General features: G+C 40.8%; 1 protein-coding gene and 1 long non-coding RNA gene across 2 annotated transcripts; one reads left to right on the forward strand and one right to left on the reverse strand.

Annotated features, from left to right (window-relative positions):
* Window positions 1-2,630: 2,630 nt before the first annotated feature.
* LOC101173373 (proteolipid protein DM beta) lies at window positions 2,631-26,200 on the reverse strand. Its single transcript, XM_004086494.4, has 7 exons — window positions 25,815-26,200; window positions 9,080-9,272; window positions 8,797-8,953; window positions 8,211-8,364; window positions 7,629-7,705; window positions 6,983-7,048; window positions 2,631-4,229 (listed from the first exon to the last, which is right to left on the reverse strand). Exons 1-7 carry the CDS (start codon window positions 25,849-25,851, stop codon window positions 4,077-4,079), a joined length of 837 nt encoding a protein of 278 aa, XP_004086542.1. The 5' UTR covers window positions 25,852-26,200; the 3' UTR covers window positions 2,631-4,076.
* Window positions 21,720-23,060, forward strand: LOC111948082. The gene is made up of 3 exons (XR_002874066.1): window positions 21,720-21,952; window positions 22,331-22,384; window positions 23,038-23,060. It is a non-coding gene; the product is annotated as an uncharacterized LOC111948082 (long non-coding RNA).
* Window positions 26,201-26,618: the final 418 nt, after the last annotated feature.

Here is a 26,618-nt window from a genome sequence, read left to right on the forward strand (position 1 = left end):
TATTTTTACAAAGAACATGAGTCCTGCCATATGATGAAGGCTTTGCTTTAATTACACAAGATGGATGCATCAATAGAAAAAATACATTAAATGTTGTTGCCCATCTGTTGAGAAGACGATGAAATTGACAGATATCTGTGCAGCTTTGCAGAAAAATCATTAAAAAAATAGAAATACAGACTCTGCTTTACTGCAGATTCTCATCACTGTCAAATAAAATATTTAATTAAACTCAGGTTAGCAACCAGACGTTCAGAAATAGGAACTCTTTTTGGAGTTTGTAAACATGGACAGTAAAACCAGTGTTTAAGTTCAATGATTCCTCACCTGAGAACCCATTCTCCTTAGAAACAGGTGACTGACTGTGAGATTTGTGGTTTTGAAATAGTTTTACTAACAACTACATATATCTCACAGTCCTCACTGTGTAATTTGAATAAGTTCACCTGAAACATAAAGCTGATCCAGATGTTATCCAGTGATTGGTTTAAGCTTGGCAGTGAAAGCATGTTGTGATTTACTCCAGGTGTCTAGTTCAGAAACTCTCAAATCTTTGTCTGATTGCTTGAAGAAGCCCAAATCAGGGGAGATTTATAACTATTTGGATTCCCCCCCCCCCCCCCCCCCCCCCCCCCCCCAGGGGAAGTAAAAACCTTTGAGAAAGTGGTTTAAAATTAATAATATTTAGTCATAATAAACTTAGTCAAACAGCTACATGTAACACAATAGATGCTTTATTTTTCAGGGATGTGAGATCCATTGAATTTAGAACTCTGATAGACAATAAAAAAAACTTCAATTTGAGTGAATAATTGGAGGAAACATCATAAAAGGAGGGCAGAAAATGTCATGTGAAGCAGCACTAAATGCTCTTAATACTCACAAAAGTACCAACACATTCAAGCCAGTGCTGCTCTTTCATTGTGATATTTTCAAAAGGATTGAAGTTTACATCCCTCAGCTTTTGTTCCTTGTTTAGTGAACTTACTTTCTTAAACAACATACCAGAATGGTGACCATCTCAGAACCAAACTTGTGGGTTTTTTATGCCTTTAGTCACACGCAGTTCAGGGGTTGACATGTGCAGGTTCTGTGGATATTTTGGTTGTCTGTGGAAGGTTGTAGAGAGGTGCAACACAATCTTAAGGAAAAATCAGGTTTCCTTGTGGCTCATGCAGCCACCTTAACCCTTGTGCTATCCTAGGCACTTTAACATTGGGAGTTGGGTCATCTAGACCCACTAGACAGTGCTCTGAACCTTTTTTCTTCAATGATTTGTGATCTTCACTGGTGTCCATGGATTACATGAAATCTTTCCACCTTTATCCACCTTTGTCATGGTAGGGAGAATACGTCAATGTAAGGGTGGGGTCATCTAAGATAGCTCAAGGGTTAAAGGAAGTCTTGAAAATTGATGTGTGTGGTATGTGTATTGTGAGGTATTCATAAGGCTAATGGAAGTTATTCATACTTATGACATACGGGTAATGCTGTCATACAGTGTCCTTAAGCCACACTCTAGTCATTAGTAAGGTACGAGTTCTGGCACCTTACTGAGCATGCAGAAATCCTTTAGTCATGGGGTGTGCAGGTACGCAGATAAGTATCTGTCTGTACCTGTAGGACAAGATACACTCAGATTGTTTACTTTCCTCATTTTAACAGACAAGCTTCACAGCAAGGAGGCACAACAGAAGCGCACTTATCACATGAACAGGACTAACGGGCTTCCTGCATAGTCCACAGGATTTATTGGGGGGTGGTAAAAAAAATAAAAAGACTGTGACACTCTCACCTACTTCACACTTACATGTTATGCATCGGCTAAGATCTGTCACCTGCAGCATGTCCATAGATGAAAATGTGCATCAGCATTTTCTCTGTACCCCTTGTGCTATCTTAGATGACCCCACCCTTAAATTGACGTGTTCTCCCTACCATGACAAAGGTGGATAAAGGTGGAAAGATTTCATGTAATCCATGGACACCAGTGAAGATCAGAAATCACTGAAGAAAAAAGGTTCAGAGAATTGTCTAGTGGGTCTAGATGACCCAACTCCCAATGTTAATGTGTCTAGGATAGCAGAAGGGTTACCGACCTTGATATTTCGTGCGGAACCTACCCAGTGTTAGGGCAGACAAACGAGTGTGACTTAAGACATTAACTGTCTTTATTCCACATAAATACTTAATTCTAATTAAGTTGGGGCATCTTCATCCATAGTCTTCTTCAGTGTTTGGCTGCATATGAAAAGTAAAAGTAATTTCAAAAGCTGCAGATTTTCCGAAATTCCAATTAGAAACTCCAACAAATCCACTTCTATTTTGCAAGGTCATTAGGGTCAGACATAAAAACGTACAGAAAGTCAAACCTTTTTGCATCATTTTCTTATTCGTTTTTTCATTATTCTAATTGTTCTTTAGCTGAGTTCAGGCTGCTCTCTAGTGGCCATTGGTAGTTAAAACATGGATTACCATTCACCAGCTCCATCATGACGCCCTTTACACACCCTGAGTATGACGTTTTTGAGAACATTTTTTAGAGTTTTCAGAGCTGAGTTTTAAAAAATACAATACAATCTGCACGCCCCCCCCCCCCCCCCCCCCCCTACTGAAACAAAACAAACATGCTTGTTAACAAGTACACAAGTGATTTTATTTTGCAAGCAAATTTGATCATACAGGTCAGATAAGCCACTTCAAGCTGCTGGCACATGAAAATACAAAACAGATTTGATTTAAAGCCTGCTACTAAGCATCGTAGAGAAAGTACAAAAGACTAATACAGGGAGAGTGCTGACAGCATTTTTCTGATCATTACAGAGTCGTAGTAGTTGGAACACACTCATAACAAACTGAAAGGACACAACTGAAAGACTACAGGAAAGCTGCCGCTAATATCAGGTTCAGAACTGCACATTTAAACAAAGGGCTGCTCCAGCGAGACGTGAAAAAATGAAGAACCAGAGAAGATTTTGAGTCAAAAAGATTATACCGATACACGTCCATGCCACGAAAAACATCGAAAAATTCACAGTCTTTACTAACAGTACAGTTATCCAACTTTGAGTTGAACACCAATGCGCTTACACCAAGAGAGAGCACAGAAATGGTCCAAAAAGTGCAAGAAAGTAGCTTTGAGATCCCAGAACAAAAAAAAGAAAAACATCACCAGGCAATGAAGTGACAGACCCCATATGAACGCATCAGGATGTGCAGGCAACACAGTTACTGTCATGAAGGAAAAATACTGCGACACACTTCAGTCATGCCTCCTCTCCCCACCCAGGAGCCCCCACAGACCCGTGGTTCTGGATGGACATCAAAATATTTCCCGGCTCAAGATAAATGTCGTTCACAGTTCTAGACGTACTTTTAAAGTTCAAGATTATCACATACAAAGCCATAATTTGTGTCTGATTGGTCAGCCCATGTGTGAATCCTTCATGGGTGTGTTTGCTCTGTTCAGAGCCGGTTTCTCACCACGTGAGAAACCGTGTAAGTCCACTGCTGTAAACATGGAAGCAGTATTGATTCTGCCAGATGAATTTTTTTTAAAAATAACCACTCACTCACATTCAGAACACCAACATCTGCAGACACGCCTGCGAGCTATGTGCTTACAAACCCTTGAAGCCCCTGTTGACCTTCTCAGAAATTGGCAAAAAATAAAAAAAATTGTGAATGAAAAAAAGGGTAACCAATAAAAAAGATTTGTACAGAAATGTGTGAAATAAAAAAAATAGAAGTGCTACTTGTGTTTCTATGGACTACACTAAAACTACTCACCTGCACTAAACCACTGGTACTCAAGAATAATACAACTGCCATAATGAGAACGTGACTCCATCCATGAGAGAGGTAAAGGGGCTTTTAATTTAAAATGCTGTTTGTGGCCGAGGAGCTGAGTGTGACGTTCCTCCTCAGACCACATTGTCATGAGACGCACCAGTGACATCAGCGGCGGCGAGGGCCCTAGGCGCCATCCGCTCTCCCCTCGGGAGGGGACGGTAGAGAGGAGAGAAAGCAGGGGGAGAGAGGAGGGAGGGAGGCGGGGCCAGGCCTCACGCTGCCGTCTATGTGTAGGCGTTGAGGCGCTCCTTGGAGCGCGTGGAGTGGATGTCGTGGAGCTCCTGCTCCTCCTTCGACTTGATGTCCTCGTACTTCTGCATCCGGCAGGCGTCCTTCACGTAGGCCCAGTTGGCAGACAGCACCATCAGGTAATGGATCTGTGGGGACATCACAAGTTGAAAAATTCAATTAAAAAAAACAGAAAAATATAAATATTCACAGGGGGTTTTCTCCTGTACAGCATCCACACGAGTGGCTGCATCTAACTTCTAAATTGAAATACAATTTGCTTCTAAGTTTTAAGCTTTCCTGAGAGCTTTTAAGGTGGGTCTGAAAAAGTTATCTGGGTCATTCCACTTTACAAGCAGGCCTACCACATTTTCCATTTCACAAGGCTGACTTAGAAAAAGACATTGCACCTTATATACGGATAATGCTGGTTGTTCTTACTGATGAAGCGATTTAGAGAATTTCACAGGAATGTCAATATATTTTTTTTAAGAGTTGCAGACAAGGTTGGGAATTAAAGGTATTGGGAAAAACGCAAATGCGGCTAATACTGCCTTCTATCGTTGCTCCATTGAGAGTGTACTGACATACTGCATCTCTGTGTGGTTTTCAAGCTGCACCATGGCACACAAGAAGGTTCTACAGAGGGTCATAAACACTGCCCAAAAGATCATCGGCTACCCTCTTCCCTCACTGAAGGACCTCTACAGCACTCGCTGTCTTGGGAGGGCACGCAACACCATGAAACACTGCACACACCCAGGACACCGGGTGTTTAAATGGTTGCCCTCTGGAAAAAGACTAAGGGTGCTGAGGTCACGGACAAACAGACTCAGAGACAGTTTACAACAGAGCAATAACCCTCGTGTAGATTCTGTATATACATGTGGTGTGCATTTGCATGTTTTTATATATATTTGTGTACATATATATATATACATATATATTTATATATATGTATATATTTTTTATACTTTTTTGTTTGTGAGATGATTGTTGTGTTCTTATTTCTCTTTGCACCATTGTGGGACAGTTTGCAATTCCGTTGTACTGTTGTACCAAGTGTGACTGTACGATGACAATAAAGCTTTATCTTATCTCATCTTACTGCTAAAGTTGCTAATGTGTTAAAAACGAGTACTAGAGTAATTAATTAAGTAATTCAGTAATTAAACTCTGAACGATGGACTTATCTCTGACTCTTTTGTCTCGCTTTATGCGCCTTTTTTATGACATAAGTTGGAAAATAAACCGTTCCCTGACGGTGCCTTATAATCAAGTCAGCCCTATAGTGTGGCAAATACACTATGATGAAGCTACTTTTACTGAAATATAATTGCAGTCCGATCTGGTTGCATGGCTTGTGTTTGTTGTAGTTCAGTTGTTTTTGTTTGCTTCTTGTCGCTTTGTGTTTTCTTCAATCAGTGCCAGCTTCACATTCTTATCATCACTCAGGTAAGTCAGTCGATCCTCAGTGTTTTAACCCTTGTGCTATCCTATGGGGTCAAGATGACCATTGACGTGTTCTCCCTACCATGACAAAGGTGGATAAAGGTAAAGAGGATTTCATGTAATCCATTGACACCAGTGAAGATCATAATTCATTGAAGAAAAAAGGACCCCACAAGGTCTTGTGGGGTCTAGATGACCCAACTCCCAATGTTAAAGTGCCTAGGATGGCACAAGGGTTAAGGTGTCTGGTCTTCAGTTCAGATTTGTCAGTTCATCTTCCTTTGTTTACATGTGTATCATGTTTTAAGTTTCTTTATGAGCATTTTCAATTTCCTGCCATCAAGCCCAGTCCTCCTTCATTCATATGGAAAAAGTGTAAATTTATTAAAGAAGATATAAAGAAGCGAAGGCAGTCTGGATGAAAACAGCAGGACCAAATATTAACTTAAATTAAAACCTTCAACAAAAAGAAACAAAAACAAAAGTAGGCTGCACAGTGGTTAGCACTCCTGCCTCACAGAGGGAAGGCCCTGGTTCCAATCCCAGCTGTGTCCTTTCTGTTTGGACTTTGCATGCTCTCTTTGTGCATGTGTGGGTTTTCTACTGGCACGCTGGCTTTCCCCCAACAGTCCAAAAACATGCTTCATCGGCCCTGTGGCAGACTTGTGACATGTCCAGGGTGAACCCTGCCTTCACCCAACAGTTGCTGGGATAGGCTCCAGCAACCCAGGAGAGTCAGTGGGTTCAGAAACTGGATGGTGTTTGTAAAGCAAATGGACTTGATCCTTGCTCGACCACCAGGTGGCAGCATCATGTTGAAGCATAGCTCTGTTATCTGTTACCATGACAGCATAGACCATAATGACAGCATTAGCTAAGGCCACATCAATCTTTGTTTTCTTAAAAACAGAGATGGTGTCAAGCAGCTGAGATTTAAACATATATGGACATGTTTAAGAACATTTTGCCTCAGTCAGTGTTTAACCACGAGCGGGTGATTATTGTGGGATGGATCATCAGTGGCAGGGCTGAGACAAAAGCAGATAAAAGGATGAGGACAAAGAGGCCTGCAATACTTTAACGGTCATCCCCCAAAAGAAAGCCTTTTCTCTTTTCAAGAAAATGTCTCCTCACCAATTACTGAGTGATGTTCAAAACTATCTCAGAGCCTTTCTTCTCCCTGTTTCCATGACAACAGCACGACACAGGCCCCGCCTCTGAGAAAGGGAGGCAGACAAACTCTGTCTTACTGCGCCAAACTGCAGTCTCTGCTTTTTCCAGCTATTCTCTGTCAGGTGAACAGCAGCTTCTGCTGCAGAATCCTGCATAGGCCGAGCCTCGTGCTGCTGCAGAAAAGCAGATGCTGCACGCCCAAAAGCAGGCTTCATGTGAGCCATCTGCACGCAAAACGCAGCACTTGAGTGTCATCGTTGTGCTTCTGGAGGCTCACCATTGCGATGACAGCAGCTCCAGCTCCAGCCAGAGCGCAGATGAAGAGGTGGAACGTCATGTCCAGCTGCGTAAGAAACAAATCCTGTTAGTCCACCGCGTCAAATACTTCTGGAAACACATTCAGTTCATTCTTCTGTGCACCCACAACCCCTCTGATCCCAGACGTAATGGACTTGTCATGATTGTTAGTGGGAATTATATTAGAGAGACGTGCTTTATGCCGACAGTCAGTTAGGTTTGAGTTTGGAGGGAAAGTCCCGCTTTTCAGTCAAACATTCAGAAAACCTCATGACACCTTTATAGTTAAAACTGCAATACTTTAATCAGATGAATGCAAACTTCAAAAGTTAAATTAGTTAAATTACTATTTGCCAAATTCATGAATAGCTTTAACTAACTTCAACTAATAACATGTTAGATTTTGCTTATTAATGAAAAACGAAGTTTATTTGGAAAGAGATATTTTAGAAACCAGGACAGATTTAGCAGAAACCTTTTTTATAAGATCAGCAACAAGTTATTTTGTTGGGAAAAAATGTTTTTGCTCTTCTAAGACTTAGTGTCAGAATATATACACACATGCTGGTGGAGCACTTCTCTAAAATCTGGAGAAAATCAAAAGCAAAATGAAGCACCAGGTTTACCTCGTTGGATTCACACATTTTGTAGAACTTTTCTGATCCAGCACAAACAGTCTTCGTCTCAGCGATCGGCACAATACCTGCAAAATGTTTGTTTTTTTAGATTACCGAATTGATTCCTAAAGAAAGATTTCCAACTGAATTTTGATCTGTAAGCACAATAAAGTGGACAGAAAATTGATAAATGTATTTCTGAGAAGTGCTTTCAGACAACCTTGATCGTGATCTAGACTTTTATAAACACACAGAAATGAACCAAATCAAATTAAATACATTAATATTTCAGCAAAGACCATAATGTTTGTATTTCAGTGATTATAATGAAAGGATAAAATCCAGCTTTTTATTTTTTATAGATAAACTGCTTTTACTTCATAAAAAAATATGAATTTGGCTCTGAAGTCCACAAAGAATCCCAAATGAAATGAAGAAAATATTACAAAGACAAAGAAAGAATATCTTCATGATGCTCAAAGAAAAAATAAATGCAATATGTGGATGCAATCAATCGAAAAGCAGATGTCTACTCATATTGTTAGATTCTGGGCCCAGAAAAGGGAACAAACAGAGGGAGGGCCTCCTTACCGTATTGCCGTGGATCCAAGCACAGGTCCGTCCCATCCAGGACTGTTGCGTTCTGGCAAATATTCCAGATGTTGAAGTAAAGAAAGACTGGGATGGAGGTGAAAGCTGTGACCCCGAGCCAAGCCAGCATGAAGATGTAGGTCAGCATGATGAACTGAAAGAGGAATGGAGGGCAACCATCATACACTACCTTCACTTCTAAAGACCATGAATATGTTCCTGAAGTTTATGATTTTGACTGATGTTATTAGTAGATCTGCGGCAGAAAAGGTCAAACAAATAAGAAAAGCGCTGGAAAACGTCTGCATAGAAAAATTGGTTAAATGAGTTGATATCTACAGAAAGTCACAGTGAAGTCGCAAAGTGCAGAGATGTTTGATAAGGCGGCTTTAAAAAAGACAATCCGATTCTCTGAAAAATGTCTGTTTTTGCAGAAACTCTTCGCACAGGTGTATATTGTTGGCTTGTGTTTGTTAAACCACAACAGTGCTGACCTGAGAGTCTCATAAAAGAGCCCAATGATGTGAGACTGTGACATCCCTGAACCTGCTGAAACAACCAGATGCTGCATCTGAGAGGCTCCTACCCAAGCGCTGACACAGCGTCCGCAGGTGGTGATCTTGAAGTCTCCGTAAAGGTCTTTGATGGCTCCACTGGTGAAGAAACCCTCCACCATCAGCAGGATTCCATAGACGAAGAAGGCAGAGGCGATGCCGTAGATCACATACTTGATGATATCAATCCTGCAGGAGAGGTCAAACCCTTTGAGAAAGTGATGCAGGCTTGCAACAGGAATTCTTTGAGAGCTTGTGCGGGCGGGACTGAGGTGTGCAGTGGTCCATCCAGCCTGACCAGCCTCTGTCACTCACATGGTGAAGATGTCCAGAGCGTCCACAGGGCTCCTCACCACCTCAAAGTAGTTCTGGAGGATGGTGACGGTGCCGGACAGGGCTTCATGCCCGCAGCCGCAGAAGAGGGCCACGCCTGCATACAGGAGGATCGTGGCTACGAGGGACGGGTACGGGATCCCCCCCAGGCATTTGATGCAGCACTCCAGGCAACCTTCAAGGCCAAAACACATCTGGGTAAGGCAACATAACAGCAGGAACATCACAGCTGAATGTTTTAATCCTTCAGCAAACATCAAAGGTAAATCACAGACTTCCTGATGACCCCTCCCTTTGCAGTTAAAATCAGAGGTACACAGTTATCTGATTCCACTTGTTTGATCTGTGGTATGACCCAGAAGATCCTGTTTCCCACCTCAGCTCCTCCTCTGCTCTGCCTCCCTCCCAGAGGGACCCCGAAAGCTTCAACTTCACCCGTCTGACAGCTCTCAGAAAAGCCTGAGAGAGTTTGTCTGTTGCATCCATCAGTCCAAGTGCTGAGGATTCTCTTCACCTGCTTTCCCTCTGATATCTCTGCTTTCATCACACCCATCAGGATCACAGTTTCTGAAGAAGCCTGCAGGTTTTAATCACTGCTGTGTTTCAGATGTCGCTCCTCCTCATCTCTACACCTGAGGTACAGACAGAGCAGTGGGTCTACTGACTGCAGAGCCTTCAGACAGTTTTAGAACTCCTTATTCGGCTCAAAACCACAATGTAAAGATCTGCTACAGCCCAGATTCTGGGGGCGGTCAATGGATTTAAAATTCTTCTCAAGAGGCAAAAAGTGGTGGAAAATGGGAGAGGGGAGGGGTGGAGTTGCTCTGTGGTCCCGCCCACATCTCAGAGGTGAATTTCTAATGAATTCCTGCAAAAACCGTGTCCGAGAAAATGACACAGGTTTTTTTTTATTATGGATAAAAAATGAAAAGTTCCAAGAGGACTTAATTAAAAGTCCTTCGGGAACAGTTTGACAACAAGTCAAACGATGATTGAAGTGGGTCTCTGAGAAGGTGGAGCAGTGATGAAATGTAAAGGAAAACAAAAGAGACCATGATTGGTCCAAAGCAGCGAGAACACTGACTGAAATGACAGCGTGGGAAGTGAGTGTGATGGCAGCCTGAGAAAAGGGAGGAGACGCTGATCCTATTGACAAGACTGCAAGGCTTTGCTAAGAGGATGAGCGTTCATGCATGTACAATAAGGCATGTATGACTGCAGAGCATTCGATTGTTGCCAAACTCTTTCAGAAGCCGCTGTAGAGCACCGAGTCTGTGTTCAGTATCTGAACCGTTGCTATTGAGGAATTTCACGCTGGAGTTTTCATTCAGGCATTTGCTCCTGAATGTAGATGAATTGTTTACTGCAGACAGACCCGCATGCAGCAGGTGCTGCCGCAGACAACTGTGGGGCAGCTGCTGTGCGAGGCGGGCTTTACTGACGTCACTGAGCTGTGATGTCATAGCGATGTCAGAACATCTGACCCTCATCGAAGCAAGCAGCTATAAATAGATTGCAGATTCATTTGTCTAAAAACTGTTGACTGGTCGACCAGACAGACAGAAATTCATATTTTTCATGAACATGTTTGAGACAAAAAGGGAGAAAATCTCAGAAGACGAACTCATTCGAGCAATCAGGAGATGTCCTCTCAGTGACCTATCCGCCAATTTTAACTGCACTCTTTAGTGCACACACCCTTGACCCCACAACAATATACACGCCAACACACACAAACACATACATGACACAAGGAAGGTGGGACCTTCCCAGAGTGTCCCCCACCTTAAAACTTATTGGGCGTATCCATGCTCTTCTTAAGCCTTTTACAGAAAAAACAATCTCTATGTATATGAAATTACATTACCTTTAGCAAACAAAAGAACTATCATTTTTAATTTAACATTAGTTTTTTTCCTGAGTTCTTTTCAAACGCGGTAGTAAGAGGCCTCGATCTCTGAGGCTCCGACTTTCGCTCTGTGTGGGCGCCGCCCGTTACATGACGTCAACCAGGAGTCGCACTCAGCAGTGTGTCTGCATCTCAGCCATGAAAACAAACAACATCCAAATCTTTGCAAAGATGGATGTGAATATTGGCGTATAAAAGGAAAGGCGTTTAGTTGATCACAACTAGCTCCATGGAGAAAGTGTGTCAGGCTGGGGGCGGAGCTGGCAGCTCAGACTCTTCCTGGAAGGGGCTGTTCTCACTGGTTTATGTCACAGTGTGAGAACAACCTTTTTTTCATGGACTGGGAGATTTTTAGATGAATACTTAGGAATTAGAATACTTAGAAAAAATGTGTCAACGGTTTAAAACACCATTTTGGGCTTTCTTTTCGTGAGGAATGAGAATTGTAATACTTAAAAGCTTAGAAGCCAAAACAAACAAAGACAAACAACAGCAAGAACAAATGTTGTCGAAGTTCATTAAAACAGTGAATGAAGTCAAATGTTCAAATCAAATGTTGGAAGAACAAGTCAAAGATCTGAAATATCTTTTCTAAGACAAGAATAAAACTGAGAAATTAAAGATGAAAGAGAAGAAACAGCCTCTGCAAAGACTGACACAGTGAATCAGGACAGGAACAAGGAGTTGGTGGCCAAGAAACAGGATATCAGAGACCAGAAAACCAACAACACACAAACTGAAAAATGCATCCAATAAGCTTTTTAAAAACTCTTCAGAAGAGAGGCTGCATGCTTCAACTGAAGCTCATGGAAAACCGTCCTTTCATCATCCCCTTTTTTCTTTTTCATCTAGATGCAGATTTTTTTCTCTGCCACTTCCTCCTCTGGGAAATCCTGAGGCGTTTCCAGGCCAGCTGGGAGACATGGTCTCTCTAGGACGTCTCCCCTGAAGGCTCCGGCAGTCTCTAATTTAGCTGTTTTGAACAAGAGCTTCTGTGCGCTCTGACAAGCTGCACAATAGCATTATAAGTTTAGATCACTTTCTGTAACCCTTGTGCTATCCTAGGCACTTTACCATTGGGAGTTGGGTCATTTAGACCCACTAGACAGTGCTCTGAACCTTTTTTCTTCAATGATTTGTGATCTTCACTGGTGTCCATGGATTACATGAAATCTTTCCACCTTTATCCACCTTTGTCATGGTAGGGAGAACACGTCACTGTAAGGGTGGGGTCAACTAAGATAGCACAAGGGGTATCAGGTTAGTCTTATCTGAGTTTGTGCGCATGTTAAGGATCATATAGTCTGAGCTGCTGTTTCTGATGGATACCTTTATTTAAGGCTTACAGCAGGCAGTATTCAAAGGAAGAAACACAAAAGATGATTAACACACAGACACACACACACAATGGAGAAAAGGTGGGTTTGAAACTTGTATCGGGGGACTGCTCAGCCCCTCTGTTCTGATTTCTGGAAAAATGGCTAGTTGATCAATGAAACTCCAATCCTTCACAAAAAAAAGCAGGAGTGTGCTCTCCTTCTGCTTATGGCAGCTTTTTTGAGCATTCCAAAACTTTATGCAATGGCTGGATAAGACCAGGTCTGTGCTTCCTGAGTTGTGTCTTTAGTGTGAGATGCACACATTCTTCTTTTCATGACTATCCAGGGCAATGGAACATGTTTCTACTGTTTCCTTTCTCCCAAAGATTTATGAGCTCTTTTATTTCTGCAGGTAGCGCAACGCAACAGGATTAATTGATTCACTGCTGTTAGTGATAAGATGAGTGGGAGCGATAAAGTTTCATCACTCTTACCCTCAATGCTCTAGATCAAGTGGGTCTACTCATCTGATGCTCTTGCTAACACTGTAGTGCCCACAAGATCTCTTATTGCAGCAATCCTCTGCTAGAATAATATCAGCTGAAATGAAGCCTCTGTTCTCCTGCTGGGAGTTAAAGTCAGGCAGGCTTTGCTTTGATCAGACTGAATGTCTGCTGCTGAGATCTGCTGCTGCAGCTTGACAATACAAATCATGTTGTAGCTTAAATCTAGATCTGTATGTATAATGTACATTTCCACACACAGGACAGTGAAACCTTTCATCTAAAAACCAGTCAACCTTAACACAAATTGAAAGACTGGTTAAAAAATCTGATTTGGAAATGAAAGTCAAAAACCATAGAAAGACAAATGTGTGAGAACAATTCCAAAAACTTTGTCAGCAAATTGAAGAGTTTAAAACAATGATGAGCCGAAATACTGCTAAGCGTGAAAAGATGAATCTGTTGTCAAAATGTTGAAAAAGGAAATCAAAGATTTCAGAGATGAGGATGCTGTAAGAAGATTAAAAGGAGCCACAGTGGAACAGAATAAAACCTGAAGGATCTCATTGAGACTGTTGTTGTGAATTTGGGCTATACAAATAAAATTGAATTGAATTGAATTGAGGCCTGTTAAAAGGCAGAAGATCTCCTAAAGTGAGACAAGAACATTATGGTTCTTTAAATAAAAGGTCTCCAAGAAAAATCAGTGAATCAAACAAGAAACTGAAAACTTCTGCGCACCATGAAGTAATCCAGCACCACTGTGCTGAGACAGAAACTGAAGGAACATTAACCAGAGAAACAGCTGCTGACAGAATTCAACAAACTCAGGACAAAAGAAGCAGACGTTTCCAAAAAGGGACTTGAAACAAATGAAGCAAGACAAACAACAGCAACAAATGTTTACTGAAACCATGAATGAAGTCAAATGCTAAAATGAAATGCTGAGGTCTAAGATCTGGAAGATCTCCTGCAGAAAGATCCCCACGAAATTCAAAAGGAACTTTCTGATACCAAGAACAAACCAGCCGTAAAAAAACAAGAAAAGGATAAGATGGAACAGAAAGTGAAACAAAAGAAATAAAAGGTCATAAGGCCTTCATTCAGGAAACATTGGTGCAGATCTATTCACATCAGAGGGAAAGCCAATAACTGCATTACCTAATTAATAATGTATCACTCAATTCAATTCAACACATTTTAACCTCTAAGAGATCAGGAACCAGGAAACCAACAACACAGTGACAGAAAAAAGAAACGATTCAACTTATGGCAGTGGAATTACACCTTGCATTGCAGCATATCCACCTGCCATTTTTAGCTCCTTTCAGAGCGCCGGCCATGTCTCATGCACAGCAGTGTGAGCGTGGCTTGGTTTTTAAGATTTTTGTATATGGGTGTGGCTAATTCAGTGTATTTTCCAAATGTTAGAATCAACATTTAGATTTACAATTTGGATTAAAATGTGGGTTTAGATTAAAGGTTTATAGCAAACGTTTAAAATTTAGCATTTACAATTTAAAATTCAAATGCATTCGCTTTTTAGTCTGGCCATTTTTTAAAATACAAATTTAGCTCATGTGTTTGTGAAAATGTCTGGGTGCAGATAATAATAATGCAGCAAATGTTTGGCTGCACGGCGGCACAGTGGTTAGCGCACTTGCCTCACAGCAAGAAGGCCCCTGGTTCAAGTCCCAGCTGGGGGACCTGAACCAGAACACCAATGGGGGACCCTTCTGTGTGGAGTTTGCATGTTCTCTCTGTGGGTTCTCTCCCGCTTCCTCCCTCTGTCCAAAAACATGCTTCATAGGTCAATTGGAAACTCTAAATTGTCCCTAGGTGAGAGTGAATGTGTGTGTGATTGTGGCCCTCCTTTTGACCCCGAAAGGGACAAAACGGTAGTAAATGAATGACAATTGGTTGAATAGTTGGCTAACTCTGACTTAACTGTCAGCTATCTTTAGTTTTTTGAACAAGGTTTTTGGCTGGTGCTGACAAATAGAAATCTAGAGACAGTGGAGTGCCAACAAGAATTTCTGAATGTAAAAATGAAGCCATATCTTTTTTAGATTTAATTCACAAAGTGAGGAATTCAATCAGGCTCTCAGTATGATTCTTTTTGTAACTGGGTTTTATACTGATCAGATTGTTTATTTTCATATTTAGTTTTCAACAATGACACACATCTGCTTTAATAAGAGACATTTTTTGTCTAAACTGGCATTAAAAGAATGACTAAACCAGCCTATATACCTTAATTTATACATCTGAATCCAGCTGGACAGTCGTGGATCATAAAGGAGCTTCTCCTGTCACTGCTGTTGTTTTAGCTGATTTAGAATCAAAAATGTAGATTTTTGTTTGGAATGCTTCACTTTTATTTCCACTAGACTAGAGAGGACTAAAAAGTTTCATGTCAAGAAAAACCCACAGAGATTTTATTCATTTACTGGTGGCTGTTTTGACTTTATCTGTAATCTGATCACTGAACATGGACTGTTTCTGCTGTGCTCTGATAGAAAGAACATATGATGCTTCCAGTTATTGAATTAAATAAGATTACTATGAAATCTTAAATGTTAGGTTGTGGTTTAAATTCAGATGCAAGCAATATTATCCTTTCTTTTTTTCAAGCAAACTACTTTTCTAATTAAAATGGTGTATTTTTGCAAATGAAATAATCGGTTGGTATGTCTTTAAATACTCAGAAATCTTGAAACGATCCTTCTTTTGTTTTGAAACAATTTTCAGGATCCTAATCAGATTATCAACTCATAAAGGTTACTTAGAGATGTTTGAGACCAACATGAAACAGGGATTAGCAGAGTTTCCACAGGATGTAATTGGTTTTTACACAACAAAGCTGTTATTTAGTGAGGCTGCCTGATCCTGCACTGCGGTCCAATCAACTGAAGGCTTTGGCCCAATAGAAAGAGAAAGACTCCCCCTCCCGGGGCCCATCCATCTGTCATATCAGACAAGCGGAGGAACACAAAATGGCCCAGTCAACTTTTCCTCTTGGTGCGCTCAGATCAGCTCAGAGCTGACCCTTGTCCATCACAGGACAGTAGAGTTCATCGGTGAAGGATTTGTGCCTTTGCTTTGTGAATGAAAAGATTTCCTTCTGGATCATTAGAATTTTCGTTTGGTTTTATTGTGAATTCTTTTCCAGCAGAAGTGTGCAGGAGACTGTACTGAGCTAATCCAGAGTGGAATGGTGTGGAAGTCACATGCCACACATGGTTTCTGTGATTTTCCAGTAATAAGAGCAGCAGGGTCTGGGTCAAAGGTCAGCAATAGAAGACGAGGTGGTGTGAAGTTACACCAACAGGGAATCTGGTTATATATAAGAACTGGACTGAGTGACCCCTCCCCTTTGAAGTTCAAAACAGGAAGTACTTGCTGGTTCCAATAAGTCAAAATCCCATAGGCACCTATAGAAAAATAAACAGCTATTACTCAGTGATTCTATTTGTTAGAATAATAATTCTGGCTTTGACACCACTTTTTTAGTAACACGCTCTTTCTAATCCTCATTTTTTTCATGATATGTATCTGTAGTGAAAGTTATTCAAACTATAAACTGACCAATCAGATACCTCAATTAAAGTCTGTGGTCTCACATCAAACATTAAAAATGTTTGATTGACAGATTACAGTTGAAGGGGTGTGGACTTCCAGTAAGCTCACTCCTGATTGGTGACAGTGGTTGCCATAGAAATGTTGATTCAGATAGACTTAGACCAATCACTGCTTGTTGACACTTTCTGGTTCCAACACGTTGGCGATCGTATCGTGAAAAAATGGACCTGAATTGACTTTATTTTGTTGGAGCCAGAAGCAAGGCATTTTCTATGGATGACATCACACTCACTCAGTCCTGCTCTCATCTATACATGTCTCACACAGCTATGTCATGTTTTCATTCTGCTTCGTCATGTTTTGGAATGACCGGTCAACAGAAACTCTGTAAGTCTCTCTATAAAGAGAAAACCTCAAAAAGAACACAGTTTGCACATCTTCATAGCAGTTTTGTGTTTGTACAGTGATAGAGATGATTGTCTCTCCGTTCTTTACTTTTCAGCTGTCTTGATTGCGGATGGGCTGACCGGTTCTGGTTGTAGATTAGCCCAATAACTGTGCTCCAACATTTTTAGGATTAGTGGCAAATAAATGACAACATGTAAAGGACGTTTAAGGTCAACTGTAAAGAGCTCACTATTCTTCATTCTTTAGAACACACTCACACCAATAACTTTGCTCTGTATCCCAGAAAGTTTGACCTCAAAGTCTGTATTTGGCTGCTCCAATCCCCCACTTCCAGGCAGTCCAGTGCACAGGTCAGTGGACTCTGGTACGATTCAGATTAATTGGTGTTATTGGTAGATGGACCAGGTTGAGAAATTAATGACATGTATTATGTAACATCAACATGCCTGTGTTTATGCTCTGACACGCTAGCTTTGTCTTCAATGTTTACATACTTTCAACTATCTTAACTCTTAAAATGCTGCAATTAATTCCAGCAGATTCAAAAGCGGAGGAAAGCAGCCTTTTGTTGATATGCAACAGTTTACAATAGTGAAGTGTTTACACAATCCGCTAATTCCTTCGCAGAGAAAAAAACGCCTTTTCTTACATGTGTTATTGAAGTAAGCTTCTGCTCTGTCTGGGGTTATAAAGGTTAAAGTCTCACTCTGGTCATAGTTTGATCTTTTGTAAAAGTGTTCCCAGAGAAAAAAACGCCTTTTCTTACATGTGTTATTGAAGTAAGCTTCTGCTCTGTCTGGGGTTATAAAGGTTAAAGTCTCACTCTGGTCATAGTTTGATCTTTTGTAAAAGTGTTCCCAGTGGTCTTTTAATTATGATGATGCTGTTTTTAGCCAAGATCCAAAAACCTGTGTCGTTTTCTAGGACACAGTTTCTGCAGGGGTTCATTAGAAATTCCTCTGAGTTGTGGGGGGGAACTGTTGGCATGGAGAAACCCAACCTCCCGTCACAACCCCAACCTAACATTAGCATTGCAACAAAAATGGCAAGCAATATCGGAGCTATCCAGCCATACAATTCTGATCCACATACCAGCTCTGACAAGGAAAACCAAGGCGTACATGGATCAGTTTGTTTGCAAGTGGACTGCCGATTGTAGCGTCAACGTAAGGACTTCAAGCTTTATCTCACAACGTTTCTTCCTCGGCTCCTGATTCATATCTAGAAATGCAGTTTTAATTTAATTGAATTTAGATATGTCTTCAATTATCAGGGAAATGCTACATAAACTTGTTAAAAACACAATTTCCATTGAAGTGGGTCTTTAAATCAAACTGCAAACATTGTAGTGCTCTACCAGTCAGAACACAGCAGAAAGGTAAAAATACATTTCCAGTTCCATCTTTTTCGATTGCCCCAATGGGCCCTCCTTTAATTTTTGTAGACTGCAAATTCAAATAAACTGGATCCTAGTGTATGGGGTGACACAGTAGTGGACCTGGCACATTATTATCTGCACTGTCATCCACATTCAACAGAACATCATCAGTGATTCTCATTCCTGCTACTTAAATGTGTATTGGCTTCATAACTTCTCACCCTCCTGCATTCCAGTTACTTATTGTGTATCAGGGGTTGCTATGGAGACCTTATTAAAAAGTTTAACAATGAGGTAAAAATATTCCATTTTTTGGTTCTTGCTACCCAGAGGCATCCAGTCATCACAGTTGTCGCATCTGCCCATGCATCCAGTAGCGCTTGTTGGTGAGGGAGTTAGGCACGGGGGGCGGGGAGGACCTGTTCAGAGCAGGAGGGGAGTTGGGTGATTGTGTGTCTGTGTCAGGATGAGGGTAACAGGCGCACATTCGTCGACTTGCTTTTCTTCTCCCTTTTAAAGCCCCTCCTCCCCCACAGAAAGCACGTCTTTTTTCCAGCCTTCCATCTCTGCGCATGTTTAATCAACCAGTATGGTTGCCATGTCAACCACAGCGCAAAATCTGAGAATAGACCGGGTACTTCAGCGCAGTGACCCACTTACTGTATGTCAACAAATTCAGTGGGACAATGGTGAATGAGACACATTACACACACAGCCCCCCCGGGGCAGAGGGGCTGTTGGAGGCCAGCTCCAAAGCTGAGCCACTCATTTCTTTCGCTTCATTTTTATTGCTTTTAATTTTGCTTTATCCTGGAAGAGGTTGAACTTGACAGCAGAGGATGTCCCCTCCCTGCAGGAGCATGGAGGCCAAATGTGTGAAGCTGAGCAGAAAGAGCAGCAAACTCCAAACTTTCAGTTTCCGTCTTCTAATTGGGGCTGAGATCAGCTTGAAGCTTTTGTTGGCCCACACAGTCAGACGCAGCTTCCAGACCACCACTAACGAACAAACCCTCTCACTGTCGAATGCCGTGCACTTTTCCCCGCTGTCTGTACCTCTGGACTCTCAAATGTTTCATCGTCTCTGCCTCTTCAAGCTGGTCTGCAATGAAGCTCATTCTGAATTGCGGTTTGAAAGTGAAGCAGGCTGGAATATCTCTAATTATAAAGCTTTATTGGGGGGTCTCTATGTGATCATAAAACATGATGATTACTTTAAAACTCATTTGTTAAATGTTAAACTGGGGAGATATTCTGTCATGCAAAACAATTAGCCTCTGAAGTTTTCCACTAAAGCTCCCTGCAATTGTTAGGGGAACAATTGGTGGAACTCCCTGGACCTCATCTGGACCAAGGCGGGTCGTATTCAGGACAATGAGGCAACGAGGACGGGGGCACAGAGACAGAAAGGTGTCGCAACCTCCTCCTGACATGTGTGAGCCTGATCAGAACTATTGAACAGAAGGACAGGCAGCGCCCCGCAGCACCGGCACTTGGCTCAGGAAACATTAACAGGTGTGTCTTCCTCACTTTTTCCACTCAGACTCCATCAGGCTCAGAGGTGAACTCGGTCCAGAATCCTGGTTTAGTTTGGAGCTTCTCTGCAGAACGAATCACTCGCAGCTCTGTTCCTCGAAGTGCAGACCTGCTCGTTCAGCAGGGTGTCAGTTTGCTCTGTCGTGTTTGGCCACTGTCACATATTCTACATTTGGCGGGGAGCTGAAGTGAACGGCGCCCACCTGGCGGATCTGACTCATTATAGGAGATTTGCAGCCTCAAAAGAGGAAGACAGAAGGCTGCTAGCATGCTGAGAGCGCACTCAGTGACACCTGCAACCCTTGCAAACATAAACCCCTTCAAGCTTAAGTTTCAACTTATTTATGTCCACAGTTTGTCTGCTTATTCAGTGAAGCTCCACAATTCAAAACCAGCTTCAGCTGGTTTTCCAGAGAGCTTTCGTCACCATGGCAGAGGAAAGCACTAACTTTTCAGAGGGAACTACCTGGATTAAAGCTAGGAACAGACGTGAAATCGGTAACGCTTCCTTTTACAGTACAGTACTTACAGTGTACTTAATTGGTATTTACATGGTACTTATAGTGTAACTACTGGGTACTTTCAGGGTACTTACATGGTACTTTTTATGGAATTTACTGGGTACTTACAGTGTGTTTACATGGTACTTTCTATGGGACTTTACTAGGTACTTACATGGTACTTTTTGTGTCTACTCTGTACTTACATGGTACATACTGTGTATTTATATGGTACTATTTGGTTCATACCTATGTGGTACATACTGGGTATTTATAATATTCTTACTGGGTATTTACATGTTGTGAAAAGGTGTCTTTTATGGTACTTACCACATGTAAGAACAAGGTAAGTACAAATAAAGTACTTTGACCTTTAGGTCTGCACTCGCTGCATGTTTCATGGTATTTACCATGAATTTACCACAGAAACTACCCCTTAAGTACACTGAAACTGTAACTGTAAAAGAAAGTCAGCCCTATTTCCACTCAGCTACATGGTACTTTCATTACTAAATACCGGGTATGTTCACTTGAATATTACTTGGTACTTACCCCTTAAGTACACTGAAACTGTAACTGTAAAAGAAAGTCAGCCCTATTTCCACTCTATTACATGGTACTTTCAGTAGTAAGTGCTGGGTATGTTCACTTGAATATTACTTGGTACTTACCCCTTAAGTACAATGAAACTGTAACTGTAAAAGAAAGTCAGCCCTATTTCCACTCTATTGCATGGTACTTTCAGTAGTAAGTGCTGGGTATGTTCACTTGAATATTACTTGGTACTTACCCCTTAAGTACAATGAAACTGTAACTGTAAAAGAAAGTCAGCCCTATTTCCACTCTATTACATGGTACTTTCAGTAGTAAATGCTGGGTATGTACACGTATTACCTTCCCGTACAGTGTACATACACACTTGGTCTTCTGACCTCACCAAATGAGACAATGCTAACCTGTTGGTAAGGGTAAAGTAACTACATTGTAAAAACATGTTCTGGCCTGATTACTTCTTGTAACATGAGGCAAGTTTAAAGAGAAACAAGACAGCAGTGAAAACAACAATCTTTAATATGATACATGTCTGCAGCATACAAAGTGTCATCACAATGAAATAGGTTTTAAGTACAAAACAGTGCAAAGGAGAATTCTAAAAAACACATTATTGGCCTGAGGGTCGTGCTTTTTGTCCATCAAAATTCTTTCAGCAGAGTTTGGTAACGGTGCAGGACTTCTTCAGGGTTTGTAACTGCAAGAAAATTCACAATATGAGCTCAAGTGAACATAAAAAGCAGAACGACTTTGATGAAGTACAAAATATATTTTACTTATTTAATCATTTATGTAATGAGTTTGATAAATCTCTATGATTTTTTTATCGCTTTGACTGTAATGCTTGAAATTAATCAATTATCCTCATTTAAAAACATGATAATAAATTATTCAAAACTTAACTTTTTTTTAAATATTGTTCTAAAAATGAACTTGTTTTAATATATATTATATAATGTCAGGAAAATATGTAAAACAACAAGGCTAAATATTTACTTTTAATACTAAAAACACCCCGAGTGTGTGTTTTTGTTAACTAGGTCGGGGCAAGTAACGTTGCAAATTCCCAGCGCACTTGAATGCAGCACAACTACCCCCAAAGTGAACATGCAGATTAATCCGGAGAGCCTCGAGGCGCGCGCAACAGTTTGAATTTCTCTTCATCTGGCAGGTAAGCCAGTGTTTTTGTTTTTTTAAAATATTGGATAAATTACATGCAAATATTTAAACTGATCAAACTTTATAAAGAAGCTAACCTCGTGATTTCAAGCCACTATCTCTGTGTTTGAAACGTGACGTAAGAGCATGTCTACCTTACTCCAATAATTTCAGTTATTTCATGTATACATTTTCAAAGTTTGTAATGAAAATCTACAAACATTGTTGTTACTTACCAGGAGAGAGGCACCTGTAAAACAAACACGTAGCCTAAATGATAAAATCTGTTGTTCTGTGCTCGTTTGACTGAGAGCACGTCTTTCTGGGAAAATCAAAGAAAGGCGTTTATTTAAAATAATGATGACGTACTTCCGTCTTTTTACCGCTTTAGATCAGCTGTGGTGAAGAAGACATTCCAGACGAATCCACAGGAGAGTAAGCTAAAGTAAGTTAAATCCACCAAGTGGACATATTATTTACATTAATGAAGAGTTTAACTGCATTTTCCCCATTTTCTTTTCTTTCGCCGTTTTTATTTTATTTTTATTTATTTATTTTCAAATATGAGAGAGACAACAATACCACCCAACACAGTGAGTGTAACTGTTTGAAAATTAAAACATATTTTTGTGAATAACTGTGTTGAATTTGAAATTGCCTATTTATTTCTTTTTTCCTTTTCTTTTACACTGCAATGTTTTTCATGCTAATGCAAATAGTAGGTGCGAATAATATTTATAAAGAAGAAATACACACAGTAATTGCCAATTAAAACATTGCTTTTGTCATTCTTTGTCTAAACAAATTAGATTTTTTTATGGCAATTTTGATTTTTTTTCTTTGATTTCTTTTTTGTTGTTCTTGTTTATGTAACTAAAATATAAAGTTGTGAATAATTTATTGTCATGTTCATAAATGAGGATAATTGATTAATTTCAAGCATTACAGTCAAAGCGAAAAATAATTCACAGAAATTTATCAAACTCATTACAGAAATGATTAAATAAGTAAAATATATATATATATATATATATATATATATATATATATATCTGCTTTTTATGTTCACTTGAGCTCATATTGTGAATTTTCTTGCAGTTACAAACCCTGAAGAAGTCCTGCACCGTTACCAAACTCTGCTGTAAGAATTTTGATGGACAAAAGCACGACCCTCAGGCCAATAATGTGTTTTTTAGAATTCTCCTTTGCACTGTTTTGTACTTAAAACCTATTTTATTGTGATGACACTTTGTATGCTGCAGACATGTATCATATTAAAGATTGTTGTTTTCACTGCTGTCTTGTTTCTCTTTAAACTTGCCTCATGTTACAAGAAGTAATCAGGCCAGAACATGTTTTTACAATGTAGTTACTTTACCCTTACCAACAGGTTAGCATTGTCTCATGTGGTGAGGTCAGAAGACCAAGTGTGTATGTACACTGTACGGGAAGGTAATACGTGTACATACCCAGCATTTACTACTGAAAGTACCATGTAATAGAGTGGAAATAGGGCTGACTTTCTTTTACAGTTACAGTTTCATTGTACTTAAGGGGTATGTACCAAGTAATATTCAAGTGAACATACCCAGCATTTACTACTGAAAGTACCATGTAATAGAGTGGAAATAGGGCTGACTTTCTTTTACAGTTACAGTTTCATTGTACTTAAGGGGTATGTACCAAGTAATATTCAAGTGAACATACCCGGTATTTAGGAATGAAAGTACCATGTAGTTGAGTGGAAATAGGGCTGACTTTCTTTTACAGTTACAGTTTCAGTGTACTTAAGGGGTAAGTACCAAGTAATATTCAAGTGAACATACCCGGTATTTAGTAATGAAAGTACCATGTAGCTGAGTGGAAATAGGGCTGACTTTCTTTTACAGTTACAGTTTCAGTGTACTTAAGGGGTAGTTTCTGTGGTAAATTCATGGTAAATACCATGAAACATGCAGCGAGTGCAGACCTAAAGGTCAAAGTACTTTATTTGTACTTACCTTGTTCTTACATGTGGTAAGTACCATAAAAGACACCTTTGCACAACATGTAAATACCCAGTAAGAATATTATAAATACCCAGTATGTACCACATAGGTATGAACCAAATAGTACCATATAAATACACAGTATGTACCATGTAAGTACAGAGTAGACACAAAAAGTACCATGTAAGTACCCAGTAAAGTCCCATAGAAAGTACCATGTAAACACACTGTAAGTACCCAGTAAATTCCATAAAAAGTACCATGTAAGTACCCTGAAAGTACCCAGTAGTTACACTATAAGTACCATGTAAATACCAATTAAGTACACTGTAAGTACTGTACTGTAAAAGGAAGCGTTACCGTGAAATCAAAGGGATGTGGATTCAAGTGGAGTGGAGAGCTTCTGGGTTCTTGCTGCCTCCTCTGACCATTCAGCATGACCTGATTACATCTTTAACTGCAGGAGAGGCCACCAAGTCCATCATTGGATCAACTGACCAATCCATTTGCTCAGATAAATCCCTTCTTCAGGACACATTTATGAAATCCGCTGAATCTGACAGTTTTTTTAGATTATCTGGAGAAGACACAAACAAGGGCTTACTGTGGACCATGAGCCCCAAACATCTTCAGCCCAGAACCAAATGTAGGGGGTTTGATAGAGCTGCATGAATAAAACACTACAACATTGTGTTGTTGTTGTTGTTTTTTTTTTTTTTCAGAAAACAGACACAAAAATGTTCCTTCATTCTAGTATGGCTTCACATACATTCATTAAAACCACAAATAACCTGCGCTCATTTACTTTCTATTTCTTTTCCGGACTGAAACAAACTGCTTGGGATAATGAACATTTAAAAAAATGTTGAATCAGTCACTATCCTGAGTGATCTTTCTGATCTTAGGTTTGTGTGTGTACACCTGCAGCTCAGTGGAACACAGAAGAACAGAAAACATCTCTGCATACCTGAATATGAAAAACAAGAATCAAGTCACCAAAAACATCAAAGTTGTGCTTCCCTCTGCTTCCTCTGAACGTGTCACTGTCAGCTCCCTGCATCTTTAACTCTCTGTGTAATTCTGCGTCTGTATGAGTCACAGAGACTGTGAATCTGTTCCACTCAGACACTGGGGACTGTCATTAGCAGCAGAGTTGATTATTGCCACAGCTCCTCTGCAGCTCATGTTGGGATGCAAGGAGGGGGAGAGGAGAAAAGCACAAACACATGAAGCCGTGCCTGTCACATGAGGTAAATCTGAGGTGGAGGGGGGGCAGGAGAGGCAGAAACAAAGGCTTTTATTTTCCACGCAAAATCTTCACGTTCATCTTGTGACACTCCTTCCTCCCCAAACCCACAATCCTGTATCACATCTGAAAATGACGATCATTAGCCTCCTCTAACCATTTGATGAATCACTCTTGCAGCAGACAAGGAAGACATTCAGGGGGTGGGAGGGTGGGTGGGTTGGGGGTGGGGGGTACAACATTTTTATTTTGCACGCAGAAACCACTGCACCTCCCAGAGGAATGAAAGAAGAGCCTGCTCCTGGATGAAATCTGCAGCTCATTTTCCAGTTCATCCATAAACCCGTCTGCACATTTGGACACAAAGAGCTGATGGACAAGAGAGCAGATGCTCAGCTTTCACCTCGTCTCTGCGTGTTTCCCTCGGACCCCAGGACAAGCATGAAAGCTTGGTCGAAAAACAAAGGCAGCTCCAGCATGGCTGTGCAGCTCACACCCATGTGAAGCTCAAACACAGACGCGCACCTTTCAGCGAGAGCTGAACTCTGTGCACAAAGGGATCATCACAAACAGCTGCTCCCATGTTCAGAGTGGGAACTGCTACCATTTGTGCAGAAGTGATTTATTTTTAAAATCCTTACCTTTCGTGTTCTGCCCCTCATCCATGTCTTCTTCCATTTTGCTGAGTCTGCTTTAGAGCACCTAAATCTGTGTTTAAAACAGCAATTCGGGTTTCAATGACCCTCTTTGTCTGCTAATAATCCACAAAGCGCCCTCTCCTCTCTTCTTTTGCTTCGCTCTGGGTGAAGCTCCTGAGCGAGATTGGCTGTCAGCTGTGCTTTCTGTCAAGCGTCAGAGAAATGCGAGGGATCACAGAGCCTTTGTGGTACTGTCCATTATGAGCTGCCGTGGAAAGTGCTGAAAACCTCCTTGGTCCCTGTTGGAGGAGGAGGAGGAGGGAGCTGGAGTGAGCAGGGGGTGGTATTAGGCTGCAGAAAAGTGTGTGTGTGCGACAAAAAGGCATTTTTTCTCAAAGGTCTAAGCTTGAAGGAAACTGCAGAACAAAACAGGGAGAAGCTCAGTAGGGATTTACACCCTTTGACTGGCATGTGAACAACAGCGCTCTTGAGGGTTACTAACCAACACTTGGTTTAAACACCCCCAGCTCCAAGATAAAATGGTTAAATCCTGTCACCCACCCACCCCCACTTCTCTACCCAGCTCTGCTGCATCAACCCGACATCCCCTCCACTGGGCAATTGATTTCAAAATAAGACACTAATAATCTTATTCGTCATGCAAATTCAATTATGCAGTCACCAGTGAGGTGTTTTTGGAGTCAACTCATGCACTCTGCATGTGCACAGAGACTCTCGAGAGACTTGTTTGCCTCACGTTTCTGTTTGGTTATGGACTTGACTTGAAGGGGAAACAGCAGAATTCCT

The sequence above is a fragment of the Oryzias latipes genome, chromosome 10 (genome assembly GCF_002234675.1).
Source record: "Oryzias latipes chromosome 10, ASM223467v1".
Classification (NCBI taxonomy): domain Eukaryota; kingdom Metazoa; phylum Chordata; class Actinopteri; order Beloniformes; family Adrianichthyidae; genus Oryzias; species Oryzias latipes.